This window comes from Ursus arctos, unplaced genomic scaffold (assembly GCF_023065955.2).
Source record: "Ursus arctos isolate Adak ecotype North America unplaced genomic scaffold, UrsArc2.0 scaffold_24, whole genome shotgun sequence".
NCBI lineage: Eukaryota > Metazoa > Chordata > Mammalia > Carnivora > Ursidae > Ursus > Ursus arctos.
The window spans coordinates 1,233,577-1,248,001 of NW_026622919.1; the positions used below are offsets into that span (position 1 = coordinate 1,233,577).

The 14,425-nt window shown below is 61.2% G+C and overlaps 3 protein-coding genes across 4 annotated transcripts; 1 reads left to right on the forward strand and 2 right to left on the reverse strand.

Annotated features, from left to right (window-relative positions):
- Nucleotides 1-1,125: 1,125 nt before the first annotated feature.
- NPB (neuropeptide B) lies at nt 1,126-1,787 on the reverse strand. The gene is made up of 2 exons (XM_026483874.4): nt 1,529-1,787; nt 1,126-1,441 (listed from the first exon to the last, which is right to left on the reverse strand). The coding sequence occupies exons 1-2, from the start codon at nt 1,769-1,771 to the stop codon at nt 1,313-1,315; spliced, it is 372 nt and encodes a 123-aa protein (XP_026339659.1). The 5' UTR covers nt 1,772-1,787; the 3' UTR covers nt 1,126-1,312.
- Nucleotides 1,788-3,826: 2,039 nt separating this feature from the next.
- On the reverse strand, nt 3,827-9,933 carry ANAPC11 (anaphase promoting complex subunit 11). Of its 2 annotated transcripts, none has more exons than XM_026483877.4 (3): nt 9,787-9,933; nt 8,835-8,954; nt 3,827-4,137 (listed from the first exon to the last, which is right to left on the reverse strand). In XM_026483877.4, exons 2-3 carry the CDS (start codon nt 8,941-8,943, stop codon nt 3,992-3,994), a joined length of 255 nt encoding a protein of 84 aa, XP_026339662.1. In that variant the 5' UTR covers nt 8,944-8,954; nt 9,787-9,933; the 3' UTR covers nt 3,827-3,991. The 2 variants fall into 2 exon arrangements, with proteins under 2 accessions (XP_026339662.1, XP_044234695.1); XM_044378760.2 differs by having other exon boundaries at nt 9,886-9,921.
- Nucleotides 9,934-10,024: 91 nt separating this feature from the next.
- ALYREF (Aly/REF export factor) lies at nt 10,025-13,915 on the forward strand. Its single transcript, XM_026483875.4, has 6 exons — nt 10,025-10,301; nt 10,758-10,889; nt 12,409-12,556; nt 13,165-13,228; nt 13,329-13,503; nt 13,591-13,915. The coding sequence occupies exons 1-6, from the start codon at nt 10,065-10,067 to the stop codon at nt 13,603-13,605; spliced, it is 771 nt and encodes a 256-aa protein (XP_026339660.1). The 5' UTR covers nt 10,025-10,064; the 3' UTR covers nt 13,606-13,915.
- Nucleotides 13,916-14,425: the final 510 nt, after the last annotated feature.

Consider the following 14,425-nt stretch of genomic DNA (forward strand, 5'->3'; position numbering starts at 1 on the left):
ACAAAGAGGGACCAGCCAGCCTCTGCATTGACTCAGCAGGAGGAGGACACCGGGGCAGCCAGGGGTTCCTGCTGACTCTGGAGTCAGCCCTACCCCTGCCCAGGGTCCCCTGCTGGGCGTCCTTCTAAGTGGGGACTGCAGCAGCCAGGGAGCCCGCTGGGACACGGCTGGAGGAGGCCCAGAGCCTGGGGGTCTGGGAAGTCAGTGCCCCTGGAGACAGGTCCACTCAGGTGCAATGGGATTGTGCATCCCCCTGATGGCCTCTGAGTAGAGGGCCAGTGGGTCTAACTCCCCTGGCCTCCCTGAGGCCCAGCTGGCCAGCCATTCCCCATGGGGTGGGGGACACCCCCAAGACAGGCTCCAGACCTCATTTTGCCTTCCTGCCCTCTGGAACCTAGCCCTGCCAGAGGCCCCAGTTCATGCTCTGAAGGGAACTCAAGGTCAGCCTCAGCGGGGCGGGGGGGCAGGAATGAACCCAGACTCGGACAAAGTAGGTAATTAAGCCTGAGTGTGGGGCAGGGGAGGCCACTGCGGGCGAGCCATGGTCCCTCACGGCCGCGCCTCAGCACTCATGGCTGTGGGCAGCTCCTGCTTCTTCACTGCGGTCAGAGGAGAGGTGAGTGCAGAGCTCTGGCCTCAGGAGAGGCTGTGCCCAGCCGGGGAGCAGCCCCCTGTCACCCCGGAGCCGGAGCCGGAGCCGTGTGTCTGGCTGCCTCCCGCGCCCCCATCCCTGCCTGGCCTACTCACTCCCTCCTTCACAGATGGATTCACTGCCCTGTGCCTGGGACTTTGAGGTGTTTGGGGGGACACCCAAGAGGGAGTGACCCCAGGAGCGGCCCCCCCAGTAAGGAAGAGCTTTGTCCTCAGGAAACCCCGTGAGCAAGGCAGGGCCAGAGTGGGACTCTCCCAGCCGGAGGGCCTCCTGGGGTGGGGCGGTCAGGGGCCCCTCCAAGGGCAAACATGGAACTGGCCTGGATGACCCTGGGGACCCCCGGAGCGGTGTGGACAGGCGCGGAAGCCAGACAGGAGACCACCTCTGCCCGCCCCGGGGGGCTGGGGGGCCCCAGGAGGGCAGACGGCGTGGGTGGGTTGGGGTGACCCTGTGCCGGCTGTTTCGGGAGTGTCCGGGGGCACAGGGGCTCCGGGGACTGGCGGTCCCTGCCCGCCCCGCAGCCTCTACGCGCCCCGCCCACCCCCACTCGGAGTCCAGCTGCGCTTCTCGTTTATTCAGGGAGCCGATCGGCGCGGGGGTGGGGGAGGCGCTGGGCGTGGGCGGCGGGGGCCAGGCGAGGTCGGGTCCCGGGGTCGGGGCTCAGGCGCCGCGACAGTCGGCCGCGCGGAGCGACAGGAACACGTCCGCCTGGCACGGGAAGGTGGCGCGGCCGTCGGGGAGTCGCTCGCAGCTCCGCAGCTTCGGGGACACGTCCTTGACACACGCGGCCTGGGGGCGGGAGGAGGCTGAGGGGTCGCCCCGCGCCCCGACCCCGCGCCCCGCCACCCTCCCCCCGGCCCCGCCCGCCGCACTCACGAGGCTCCGCAGGCGGGGACGCGGCTCGACGACGGCGCCCGCCCGGCCCGGGGGTCCCGCGCTCCCGGGGGGCTCGGAGCGGCGCGCGTGCGGGGACCTGCGGAAGCCGGACAGCAGCCCCGCCGCGCGGCCCACGGAGTAGGAGCTGGGCCCCGCCGCCGGCTTGTACCACGCGAGGCCGGGCGGCGCCAGCAGCAGGCACAGCGCCAGGGCGGCGGCCACCAGCGTCGCGGACCGGGCCATGGGGACGCGGGCGGCGGGCGGGCGGCGGGGCTCAGAGCCTCGGCGGCGGCCGCCTTATATCTGCGGCGCGGGGCGCGGGGGCGGGAGCAGAGCAGCCATCGGGGCCCCCCCGCCCGCAGCAAGAAGCCGTGCCTCCCGCGCGGGGGCCAGCGCCCCCACCCTCCCCGCCCCTGCCTGCTCCTTCGGGGAGGGGAGCCCGGGCCGCGCCCCCTGCCCGTCGTCCTGCCTGGAGAGGGCCTCAGTGGGAGCAGCGGGCCAGCGCGGCAGCACCGAGCCCCCAACTAGCCCAGGGCGTCCCAGCCCTAACAGTTACCCCCCAGAGGTCCTCGGTGCTCAGTGCTCAGGAGACTGGGGAGAGACGACTGTGCCCAGGGGACGCTTTCTCCTGCCCTAAAGGGAAACTGACCCCAGGGCCAGGGCTTCTTGAGGGGACATCAAAGTCTGGGCGGGCCTGGGGCCACGTTGTTTCACACCCATGGGGGAAGCTTCTACTCACAGGGCTACTACTGGTGGGGTCCTTTAGGAAGAGGAGGGCAGCAAGGCCAGGCCTGACCTCTAGAAATGGCACCAAGGGACAGCTGACAGGAACCCAGAGGCCTCTCCCACCCAGCTCGGCCCTTGGGGTGGGTGCCCTCGGGAGCCTCAGGCCTTCTCTCGGGAGCACCTGTGTTCAACAGATGAATCAGACCCAGTCCCTGACTCAAGCCACAGCCAAATGGGAAAACAGAGCTGGCCGGAGGGCAAGCAGCGCAGCCCACTGCAGGAAGATCGGGGAGCTCTGCGGGGGGGGGGGGGGGGGGGGGGGGAGCAGGGGAGTGTTTGCCAAGGCAGGTGGTGTGAGCCTGTGGGGGGGGGGGAGGAGAGCAGGCTGAGGTTCCGCAGGCCTGAGAGGACCTCGCAGGGGCCCCGAGCTTCCTGGAGGGGACAGAGGGCTGGATGCGGACAGGACCTGGTAGTCAAGTGCGTGGCCAGCTTGAGGCCAAGCAGGCCCAGGAATCAGCAGGCTGGAGCCCAGGAAACACAGTGCAAAGAGTCCAAGTGGCAGGGAAGTGTGCTCCCTAAACACCCTGGTCACAACGTGTCTTCCTTTAGGCGTGTCCTCCCCCGGACAGACACCGGCACGGGCGCCCTGGCAGCTGGGTTTCTGGACACGGGACATAGGCCCTCCAGCTTGGGGAAGGGTGGTGGTCCTCAAAGCTTCCTTCCCTCTGGGGACAACATCCAGACAGGAAGTAGAGTGCCACGGCAGTGACGGACCAGGAGGCCAGCCTGAGTGAACTCCCTGGTCTGCCCCCCCTCCGCCATGCGCTGAGGACAAGCAGTGTCAGAGTGCTCGACAGCTAGCCACCCGCGAGGCACAGGGCAGTGACCCCCAAGGGGTGTCCCTTGGGAACAGAGAGGAAAGCGCTAGTGCCAAGTGACTCCTTGCAGCTCCCAGGGACATGCCGCCTGCAGCGGTCTGTCCAGAAGTAGCCCAGACTCCCAGGGCTGGGACCATGGCCCCCAGGGCCACCCCCAACCTGGAGCTGTGGACTAACAGAGGTGTCCGAAGGAGCCTCCCACGGGCTGTTCTTCTCTAAGCAGAGGACCTCAGATACCTGGGGACACTGATGTCCCTGACGTGGCCCACACTGGGTACGTCACAGCCCAGATGCTCAAGCTGGCCTCTAGCTGGAACAAGGGAGAAGGGACTGAGACCACCGGCAGCAGGAGCGCCGAATCAGAGTCCCACGGCCTCGTCTGCGAGGCGGCCCCCAGCTTCGAGCAGGTGAGAGGCGAGATGACGGGCCCCAGGCCTTTGTGCCACTGTCGCTTCGCTTCTCCTGCTGGCAAACATGCACCTCCCAGGGTATGTGCCCCACCAGGCCTTCCAGCCCCCAAAGCCAGTCACTCTTGCCCCGGGCTCTTCTGGCTGATCCTGCGCTCCTTCTCCTCCCAGGGCTGTGACTCAGAGCCTTGGCGGCATCGCACCGAGATGTTTACTCGCGAGTTTTCCTAGCAACGCACTGCCAGGCCGCACCGGGCCCAAGAAAACAGGCAACCAGAGGCCTCCAGCAAGGTTCAGGTAATTTAATGAGTTCTACTTATTGGATAAAAGCGTCACCATTTGAAGGAAAACAAATGCAGCTCCAGTCCTCGTGTCAACCCTGTCGCGGCCCAGAGGGGGCTGTCGCCAGGGGAGAGTGCGGCCGGCCAGTCCGCGGCCGGGGCTTGGGCGCCTCACTCCTTGAACTTCCACTCCTGGCGGCACATGGGACAGTGCTGCTGCACCTGCTGCGCGTTCAGCCACTTCAGGATGCAGTGCATGTGGAAGCAGTGGGAGCACTGGCCCCACACCAGGGGGCAGTCGTCGCCCGGCACCTTGCCTGCGGGAGGGGCGAGAGCACCAGGCCGGTCACACAGAGCAAGGGACCTGCGGATGTCCGGATGTCCGGCACCTGCCCCAGCCCCCCGCGGCCCGGGGGCGGGGGGTTCCTGTCCAGAGCCTCTCACACCTTGTGCTTCAGAAAAGACAGAACTCAGGAGCACGAGCACACTGTGCAGCGTGCACGCACACACATGCACACTCACACCCACGCACGCACACGGATGCACGCACGCACACTCACACGCACACACACGGATGCATGCACGCACGTGCACACCCACCCACACACGCACACACACGTGGATGCACGCATGCACACTCACACGCACGCATGCACACGGATGCACGCACGCACTCACACGCACGCACACGGATGCATGCACACACGTGCACACCTGCATGCACACACGTGCACACCCACACGCACACACACGGATGCATGCACACACGTGCACACCCACACGCACGCACGCACACGGATGCATGCACGCACGCGCACACACACACACACATGCACGCACACCCACACGGATGCATGCGCGCACGTGCACACCCACACGCACACACACGGATGCATGCACGCACGCGCGCACACACACACACATGCACGCACACCCACACGGATGCATGCGCGCACGTGCACACCCACACGCACCCACACGGATGCATGCACACGCGTGCACACCCACACGGATGCATGCGCGCACGTGCACACCCACACGCACACACACGGATGCATGCACGCACGCGCACACACACACACATGCACGCACACCCACACGGATGCATGCGCGCACGTGCACACCCACACGCACACACACGGATGCATGCACGCACGCGCACACACACACACACATGCACGCACACCCACACGGATGCATGCGCGCACGTGCACACCCACACGCACACCCACACGGATGCATGCGCGCACGTGCACACCCACACGCACACACGCGGATGCATGCAAGCGCACGCACACTCACACACATGCCCGCGCATGCACACACACACACGCCCAGGCACACACATACACGTGCGTGCACGCAAGCGCATATGCATAGGCCTGCAATGGTGGCCCTCGCTCTGCCCTCCCCTGCGAGGGGGTGCTCGGTTGCTGGGAGGGCTCTGGCCTAGCCCACAGGCCCTGCCTCCCAGGGTCTGGGCCCGTCTACAGACACACCACAGCTCTGCCACTTCACCTGGGATACCACCGTTACAGCACGAATCTACCTAGGGACACCCCCCTGCCCCCGCCACCAAAGAGCCATCCATCTGAACAGGGAAGTATTTCTTCTGATCAAGCATAGGAGAGCCGGGGCCTTGGGACTGAGGTTTCTCTCCTAGGCGGCAGGTACGGGGAGTGGTGGTTATGACCCCACCTGTCAGCAGCCGGGAGTAAGCATGCTGCTACCTCCCACCTCTTTTTCATCTCTGGCCTGAAAGGGCCCCACGTCCAGGTCCCAGGGCACATGCTGCTAGCACTCCACTCCACATGCATGGAAATGCTACTTCTATGGATGGGTACGGGGAGACCGCCACACTGCCTGTCATCAGAAGAAAAAGGGGTCTCTGATTTCCTCTGATTCCCGAGAAGTAAGAAAATCCCACCAAACAGCTAATGCCAACAGAGCACAATGACCTCCCTCAGGCCAAGTGTCAGGGTCCCCGTGGGCACTGAGGTGCCGTGGCTTGCTGCCTCCACCCCTCCTCAGGGTGCCATCCCCCCATCGCTGACCCGGGGGTCCTCTACACGAACAGCTGTACCCAGATGTCTCTGATGCACAAACACAAGGACCAGATAGACAAGCCAGGGCCGGGACAGACAGGACACCTCGTCCTGGCAGCAGCTCTATGTCAACACACGTCCAGTTGCAAGTTGGGAGCTCATCCCAGGACAGAGACTGCCTTTAGACCCCCGTGCCCACCACCGTTCCTCGACACCAAACACAGGCTGCACGATCCTGCTAAGTAACACCACAGACAACGCCGTGCTCCCACTCGGCACCTGCTCCTCGCTGACGGAGGGGCCGGGAACCTTGCGGGGCTCTCGGCCAACCTCACCGCGCTCGGCAACCTCCACGTCACTGCTCTGCCGGACAGGAGGCCCGGGCACCTGGTGCACCAAGGCACCTGCCACTTCTGCGTGGCTTGTGTGGGCGCCAGGTCAGGAACACGCGTGGGCTCTTCAGTGTCCTTCCACGTCTACTGAAAGCGTGCAGCTCCCCAGTCCCTGAGCAGCCCCCGCCCCGCGGGGGTGCCTGAATCCCACCAGGTCACAACAGCCACCACTACGTCTTTTTATTCACTTGTTCGGGTGGTGTTTTTTGAACTTTTAAAAAATCCTTTTTGTAATAAAACATCACTGCTTTTCTGAAACTTTGATGACAAAACAACCAGAAAATTATGTACTTGGCAAATACAGAATTATTGTACTCACTTTTCTTCCCCAGCCACTGGGGGAGGGGGGAAGTGGGGGACCCTATGTCAGGAGAGCCCACTCGGTGCGGACACCTGAGATTACATCCCCCCAAGCCCCCAGGGCCTTCCTGAGCCCAGCAGAACTCAGCTTGGAATGAGTCCCCTGCAAAGAGAGGATACCCTGGTGGCCCACTGACGGTGGAGTACCCAGGCCACATGGCCTCAGAGGGGCCAGGCTTATTAGGACAAAGGAGCACATCTAGTAACATCACCTGCAGGGAGCCGCCCCCCCCCCCCCCCCAGGCTGTGATGAGCACAGAAGCAGGGACAGTGACTCAGCCAAGCGCTTGTTGTGTCTGGATGGAAACCCTTTGTAATGAAAACACCTCTCAGGAAGACACTGACTCCCAAAGCCCTCTGGGGCTGGGCTGATTACAGCCTCACTCTGGGTTGGTCCCAAGAGTCAGCTTTAGCAAGAGAAACCCGGTGTCACTTCATCCGTGTGAAGAGCACCTAGGCTTGTCACACACTTTGCACATTACGACTGGCTCTCAAACGTGACCTCGGGTCTGAACACCAGGCTCGCATCTCCTACCCTGTAGCCGGCAGGTCCCCTTCCACAGAACCGAGCACACCGGCAAACGCGGGTGCCAGCCACAGGCCCAGCCGCAGCGCCAGCAGCCGGGCGCCCGGCCCTCTCCACCACACTGCTCCCTTCCCACGGCCAGGGCAGGGCTCTCCAGCACTTCTCCTTACAGAAGGTAACAATCTGTTGCTCAAGCTGCAAGTATGTGCCCCTCCAGGCGCCCACAGCCGTGGCTGTGTCCCTAAGGATGCATTTAAGTGTGACTTAAAGCAGATTCAATAAACCCAGATCTTGAGCACTACTACTAAGTAAAACGTAACCAACTAGAACCAGTCAGTGATCTTCTAAGATTACATCCGATCTGAGTAAATCAGGATGGATGAAGTCCTGAGAGAGGAGATCTCCTTTCAGCCAAAGCAAATGTAAAGATTAAGCCTAGAATATTGGGCGCCTGGGTGGCTCAATCGGTGAAGCGTCTGCCTTCGGCTCAGGTCATGATGCCAGGGTCCTGGGATGGAGCCCCACGTCGGGCTCCCGGCTCGGCAGGGAGTCTGCTTCTCCCTCTGCCCCCACCCCGTTTGTGCGCTCCATCAAACAAATAAATAAATATAAATCTTAAAAGCTTAAACTTAGAATAAAATAGTATTTGCACTAAAATTCAATAATTTCAATTTCACTGTAAGAAGTAAAAACCCAATTATTATTCTGGGCACTCACCTGACCCCACAAAAAAGTCCTGGTCACTCACGGGACAGAGGGTCCCCTCAGCACTCCCTACGTCCCATGTTCCTCTTGGGATTGCCCCTGTTCCTTCAAGGGTCAATTTGCTTCTGTTTAAGTTCACTCGGGTTTGGCTAAAAACAAAATTCACTGGTGCAAAGACCTGTTTTTGACTTAAAAATATACTCAAAGCGTTTCTACTTCACAGAGCATACTGGGAACAAAGATGAATCAAAAACCACCACAAAGAAGAAATCTGATCAAACCTGGGGGGATCTCTGTGAGACAACCCACCAACCTTGCTAAAAGGTCAGATGCCTTGAGAAAGTTGAGAGAGAGGCGGAAGGGCTTGTTCTGTATTAATACCGAACTGCCAGGGCAGAGCAAAGCAAGCAGTCGTGGGTCCTGCTCACATCACACAGCAAAGAGACACCTACGGACACCCGGAAAAATCTGAGCAAGGACTAGGAATGGGGGTGACCCAAAGGACTCATCATCGCGTCATGTATGAGGTGACAGCCCTGCCCGTGAAAGGTCGGAGTTACGTTCAGAGACTCGACTGAGGTGGAACCAGGCGTCCTAGTTCGAGGTTACTGGAAGACACTTGAAAACCATGAAGCAAAGATGGAAAGGTCCCTTATCTGTGTGCTGGGTGAAGGGAGGGGTACCCCTACAATATTCTGGATGTTGTTCTCTCGAGAATCTCCAAACACAGAGTTCTAAATATCTCTCCGCCCCACGGACTTCACAGCGAAGTCTGACCACAATAAGAGACAACACCACTTTTTCTTATAAAACTTTTGATGAGCTCTTTATACAAACGTGGGCCCAAACACCTGGCTTTTTTCTGTCAACTTTTCTTGAGGAAAGGGACACCAAAACCCAATGACTTTGTGCAGTATTTCTGGGGAGATGCCATGGCCAGGCCAGCAGGCAAAGCTCAAGAGGGAGGGAATACAGGGGACACTCACAGTCCGGGCAGCAGCCATTAAAGGCCATCCGGCAGATGCCACAGTTCTCGTCGTTGGCCACCCAGAGCCAAGTGGCCACACCATTCCAGCACTTAATCTTCACCTTCATGGCCGCAGAGCCTACAGGTGGAGGGGAAGAGATCACCTGGCTATACTTAGTCTGCACAGCCACAGCATCTAGGCACCCAAGGGGAGCCGCTCCGAGCCCGAGGGTCAGCTCGGGGCTGGAGCTGCTGCCAGAGCTCTGAGAAATCCGGACGGACGCACACATTTGTCAGCAAGGCCGGCAGGGGCAGGGCCCCGGTGCCCTGGGAGGACAGAGCGCCCCAAGAGCTAGGCTCCTTACACATTCAGGGTATCTACAAAAGTTGCACGGTCGCCCGGCGTCCACAAAAGGGGGCACGGGCTTCCACCAATTGCAAAAACGAACCAAACGGTGCTTTTCAAAGGAATATACTAACCTAGAGTTGACAAGAGCCCCCAACCCAGCTGACTACGAGTTCACACCAGGGAACAACCACCCAGACCGCTCGGCCTGCGGCCCTTGTCAGCGAGAGCTTTGGTCGGTGCCGCCACCACCGGTCAAGAGTGCGGAGGAGGGGGGTGCGGGGCGGGACCAGGGCGCGGGGAGAGGGTGAAATGCGGGATAGGGGTGCGGTGCGGGGAAAGCGAGGAGCGCGGGGAGAGGGTGGAGTGCGCGGAAGGGATGGGGTGCGGACGCGGGGGAGGGAGGATGGGAAGAAGGCGCGGGAGAGCGGGGAGAGGGTGGGGGCGGGGCGCGGGTTCGGAGAGAGGGTGCGGGAGGGGGCGTGGCTCCGGCTTGGGGAGAAAGTGGGGCGCGGGGTGGGTGCGCGGGGGAGAAGTGCGGGTTGAAGGCAGGCGGGAAAGGGCGGGGGAGGGGCGGCGCGCCCGTCCCGCCCTAACGGCTGCGCTCCGCCCCGCGCTCTCGCACCTCCGTCGGCCTAACCGCGCGCTGCCCCGCCCGCCTTCCGTTGGCAGCGCCCGCGCGGGAAGGTATAAAAACGACCGCGGCCACTGCCCGGCACCTTACAGCAGCGCCCGCCGAACTCGCTACCTAGCGCGCACGCGTCGCCCCGCCCCCACCACCCACTCGCAGCCAATCCTCGGCCTCCCCAAGGACTCGGCACCGGAAGACACTGCGCGGCCCCGGAAGTGACGCGCCGGCGTGCTGACGCGCGGGCTCGAGCCAAGGCCGATTCGGCGCCCGCCATGGCCGACAAAATGGACATGTCTCTGGACGACATCATTAAGCTGAACCGGAGCCAGCGAGGCGGCCGCGGCGGAGGCCGGGGCCGCGGCAGGGCCGGCTCCCAGGGCGGCCGTGGCAGCGGAGCGCAGGCCGCCGCGCGAGTGAACCGAGGCGGCGGGCCCATCCGGAACCGGCCGGCCATCGCCCGCGGCGCGGCGGGCGGCGGCGGCAGGAACCGGCCGGCGCCCTACAGCCGGGTGAGTGTGGAGGCAGCGGGCCGCGGCTGGGAGGCGGGCCGGCGGGACGGAGCGCGGCAGGGAGGACGGCGGGCCGCCCTGGGCCGGTGGGCGCGGGCGCCTGCCGGGCGGGGAGGTTGCGCGCGGGCCGGGCCCGGGAGGCGGAGATCCTCCCGGCCTTTGTCTCGGCTGGTCGCCGGGCCTCGTGGCGGCGGCGGCCGAGGGGACGTTGGGCGCGGCTGCCCGGGCAGCGGGAAGTTGGTTGGAGGGAACGGAGGAGCTGCGGGACCCTGGGGTCCCGCTGGGTCGGCTGCGGCCTGACGCGGCGTGGGCGGGAAGGGGAGAGCTACCGGTCTCTGTGCGTCTCCCTCCCGGCCCGGCGGGGAGAGTGTGTTGTCCTGTCTGTGAGGGCGAGGGAGAGTCCTGAAGAGACACTCATGGGTCTGCGTCTGTTCTTGTGTTTTCTTTCTCCTCCAGCCGAAACAACTTCCTGACAAGTGGCAACATGACCTTTTCGACAGTGGATTTGGGGGTGGCGCAGGCGTCGAGACTGGTGGGAAACTGCTGGTGTCAAATCTGGATTTTGGAGTGTCCGACGCTGATATTCAGGTAAGGGCCGGGAGTTTCTTGGTGAGCAGTTTACCCTCACCAGTTGGTCCTGTTTGGGATGCGGACTTGAATCCCCTCCCACCTTAGGACAGTGAGCCCTCCCCGGCACCCAAGGGCTAGCCACTGTCCCCTCTAAGGGGTGCAGGAATGCTAAGCAGAGGTCATACTACAGTTGAAAGTCCGACAAGTAGGTCAGTGTGCTGGAAGACAGGCCCCCAGCATAGCGTGAGGAGCTGCTGCTCTCCCTAAGATGTGTTCTGTAAATGAAAACCCTCTGCCGGAGCTTTCAGTTCTTGGTGGGAAAGACGGGCCTAATGTGAGTGTTCCCTGTGTTATTGACTCCCCTGGCATGTTCGTTTTGTTTATTTTGTATTTGTTTTAATAATTTGTTGGGAGGAGAAAGATCTTTTTCTGTAGAAACCTAAAGGCAAAGCACAGAAGCAGGATGGTGCTGGGCATCTTCCGTGCTCCACTTGCCTTGAGCACCAAGATCCGTGTCTTAACGGAACTCGTGCCTTGTTTTTCCCCTGGTATTTTTAGTGGCATGATTCCCAAACTCAACTTTGGTTGAAGCTTCTTTTCTTCCTTGTTTTCTTTTTTTGTTGTTGTTTTGTTTTGGTTTTTTGTTTTGTTTTCTGTTTTTTGGGGGGGTTGTTTTTGTTTTTGTTCTTTTGGTTTTTTGTTTGAATTCCAAAGGCATATACTTGTTTTCTGATTAAGTAAAGACATCTTGGGGATCGGTCCCAGAGATGGCTGGGTCAGGGTGCTGGGCCTTCCTGGGTTCAATTTCCCGGAGCCCAGCTGTTTGTTTGACTACCGTGGGAGGACAGAGCAAGGCTGGTGAGCACTCACGGTGTCTCAACACTTTTTTTAAGGTGGTTTCTGGCATCCACTGGAAACCGCTTTTGGTGAACTCCACTTCCCGCTGTGTGCCTGCGGCCGGAGTAGCCCCACACTCTGGGTTCCCTCTCCAACTCCCAGCCTGCCTGAGGTCAGGGCAGTTTCCATGGCAGCGCTTGACTTCAGCCTTTGCGGCAGGCTTGAGTAGGAGGAGAGGGAAAGGTGAGCCAGAATCTGCCCTGGGGGAGGGGCTGGGTCAGGGCTCCCGAATCAACGGGCCCTGTGAGCTGGTCCATATGTCGGATAGCATCCCTTGCTCTGTGATCTTGGCCTTTGCTGTTTCTTGGTACAGTCCTTGGGTGTGTTGTCAGTTTTCCTCTGTTGAAGAAGATAGCGACTTAATCTTGTTCCCTTCACTGGTGGGTTCTGTGGTCCTTTACCTGCATACTGGTACAGATGTAAGGTCCCCGCACTGGCAGGAGCCCTCAGGCCCAGCTGCTCCGGGAAGTTGCTGTCCCATCTGCCCCTCCCTTCCCCCGGTTTCCACTACCACTGCCCTGTCCCCATACATGTCTGCCTCCCAGGGAAGTGACCCCAAAGCAGCTCACACTCCCAGGGACTGCCCTGGGCCACCAGAAGGGAAGCCACTTGGCTAACAGCTGCTCTTTCCGGCCTCCAGGAGCTCTTTGCTGAATTCGGAACTCTGAAGAAGGCGGCTGTGCACTACGACCGCTCCGGGCGCAGTTTAGGGACAGCTGACGTGCACTTTGAACGGAAGGCAGACGCCCTGAAAGCTATGAAACAGTACAACGGGGTCCCTCTGGATGGTGCGTCTGAGGTTGGAGCCAGGATGATAGAGGGGCTGCGTCTCGTTTGTGGAGTCTGGGGCTGGCCGCTGTCCGTGCAGGAGTATGGCTTACCCCTGTGGCTGAGGACTCTTTGCATTCGCCCCTTTGTCTCTCTCTTCCATTCTGCCACTTCTCACGCTGCCCCACACATCCGGACCAACCTCTTGTGAACCCCCATCCAGCAAGCTACATCCCTCCCCTCCTTCAGCTCCTTCCGGAAGACTCACTTCTGTGAAGCCTTCTCAGAACCGCCATAGCACACCTCTGAGTGCGGGGCTGTAGTCGTAAAGACAAAGGTACCGGTTCTTCTTCCGTCAGGCCACCCACACCTTTCCACCCATGAGCACCCCGGACACCTGGCCAGACACCCACCTAACCTGGACTGAGAAGGAGCGAGGAGGTTTTCGGTGGGGTTGTCACTGGCAGCATCTCGTTCTCCCACCAGGATCGCTCGGCCGCTCCCCTTCTTGGGAGCGTCGGAGACACGGAGCCCCTTTCCGGTGTTTGCATGGAGACCGGGCTGCGGTGCCCCCGCGGCGCGTCTCTGAGCCCTCTAACGGGGGCGCCTCTTGTATTCTCTGCCGCAGGCCGTCCCATGAACATCCAGCTCGTCACGTCACAGATTGACACGCAGCGGAGACCTGCGCAGAGGTGAGCTCGGGGCCGCGGGCGCGTGGGGGCCTGCGGCCTGGGGGCGCTCAGCCTGCAGGCCTTTCCGCGGTCCGGGAGTGAGTCCCCTCTTCCTTGCCAGTGTAAACAGAGGCGGGATGGCTAGAAGCCGTGGCTCCGGAGGTTTTGGCGGCGGTGGCACTCGGAGAGGCGCTCGCGGAGGAAGCCGGGGCCGAGGCAGAGGCACTGGCAGGAGTTCAAAGCAGCAGCTTTCTGCAGAGGAGCTGGATGCCCAGCTGGACGCTTATAACGCGAGAGTAAGTCCCAGGCGAGGGGCGGCGGCGGCTGGGGGGCGGACTGGACGCGTGGGGCCCCCTGTTGAGGGTGAATTGCTTGTGTTTCAGATGGACACCAGTTAAAGAGCACGGCAGATCCTCGAGCGGAGCAGGACCCAGATGTCTCCTCCGTGCTCCCTGCTGGGAGGGGGCGGTGGACTGGGGCTGTGCAGCCAATGATGGATTTGTTTGTTTTATGTTTTAAAATAGGATTTAAAAACTCATGTAAAGGTTTTTTTTTCTTTTCCTTTTTTTTTTTTTTTTTTTTTTAAATTCTGAAGCAGCCCTGTTTTGTACTGAGTTATTTTTGGGATAAATGTTACCGGTTGCCGTTGTGGGGAAGGTGGTGTTTTCACCTTTGCCATAATAAAACAGAGACGTGTGTGGAACTGGAGCCATGTGACTCGTCCCCTGTCGCAGTCCTTGCTTCGGCCTGACGGAGAGCATGGGGAGCAGTCCCGTCGGGCAGCTGGGGTCGGTGTTCCCGGAGGGTGATGGCTTCTGTTCCGCCAGTCCTCACATGGGGTTGGGGCACCCTATGTTGTTGCCAGATTTCAGATGATCAGGTCGGGCTCCCCCTTTCCTTCTGGTGCTCTGCTTCCCAGAAACACGGACCAGTAGTCCCGACTTCGCAACATAATCCTTTCCTGTTTTTCTCTTTCACGTCGAAGCAGGAGCAGGCCAGAAAGTGTGCCCTTAATTGTGTCCCAGGGGAAGTGCTAGGGGGAACTGTGGCAGAGTCGAGTTTGACGAGCATGGACCTGGAGGGCCTGGTAGGCAGCTGTCCCATCTGGACCCAGTCTGGGACAGAAGAGAACAGGCGAGTGGTGTCACTTGGTCACTTGCCTCTCTGCTCCGGTGCCTTGCCGTGGCTGCTCAGAAGAGGCTGAGGTGCCCGTGGGAG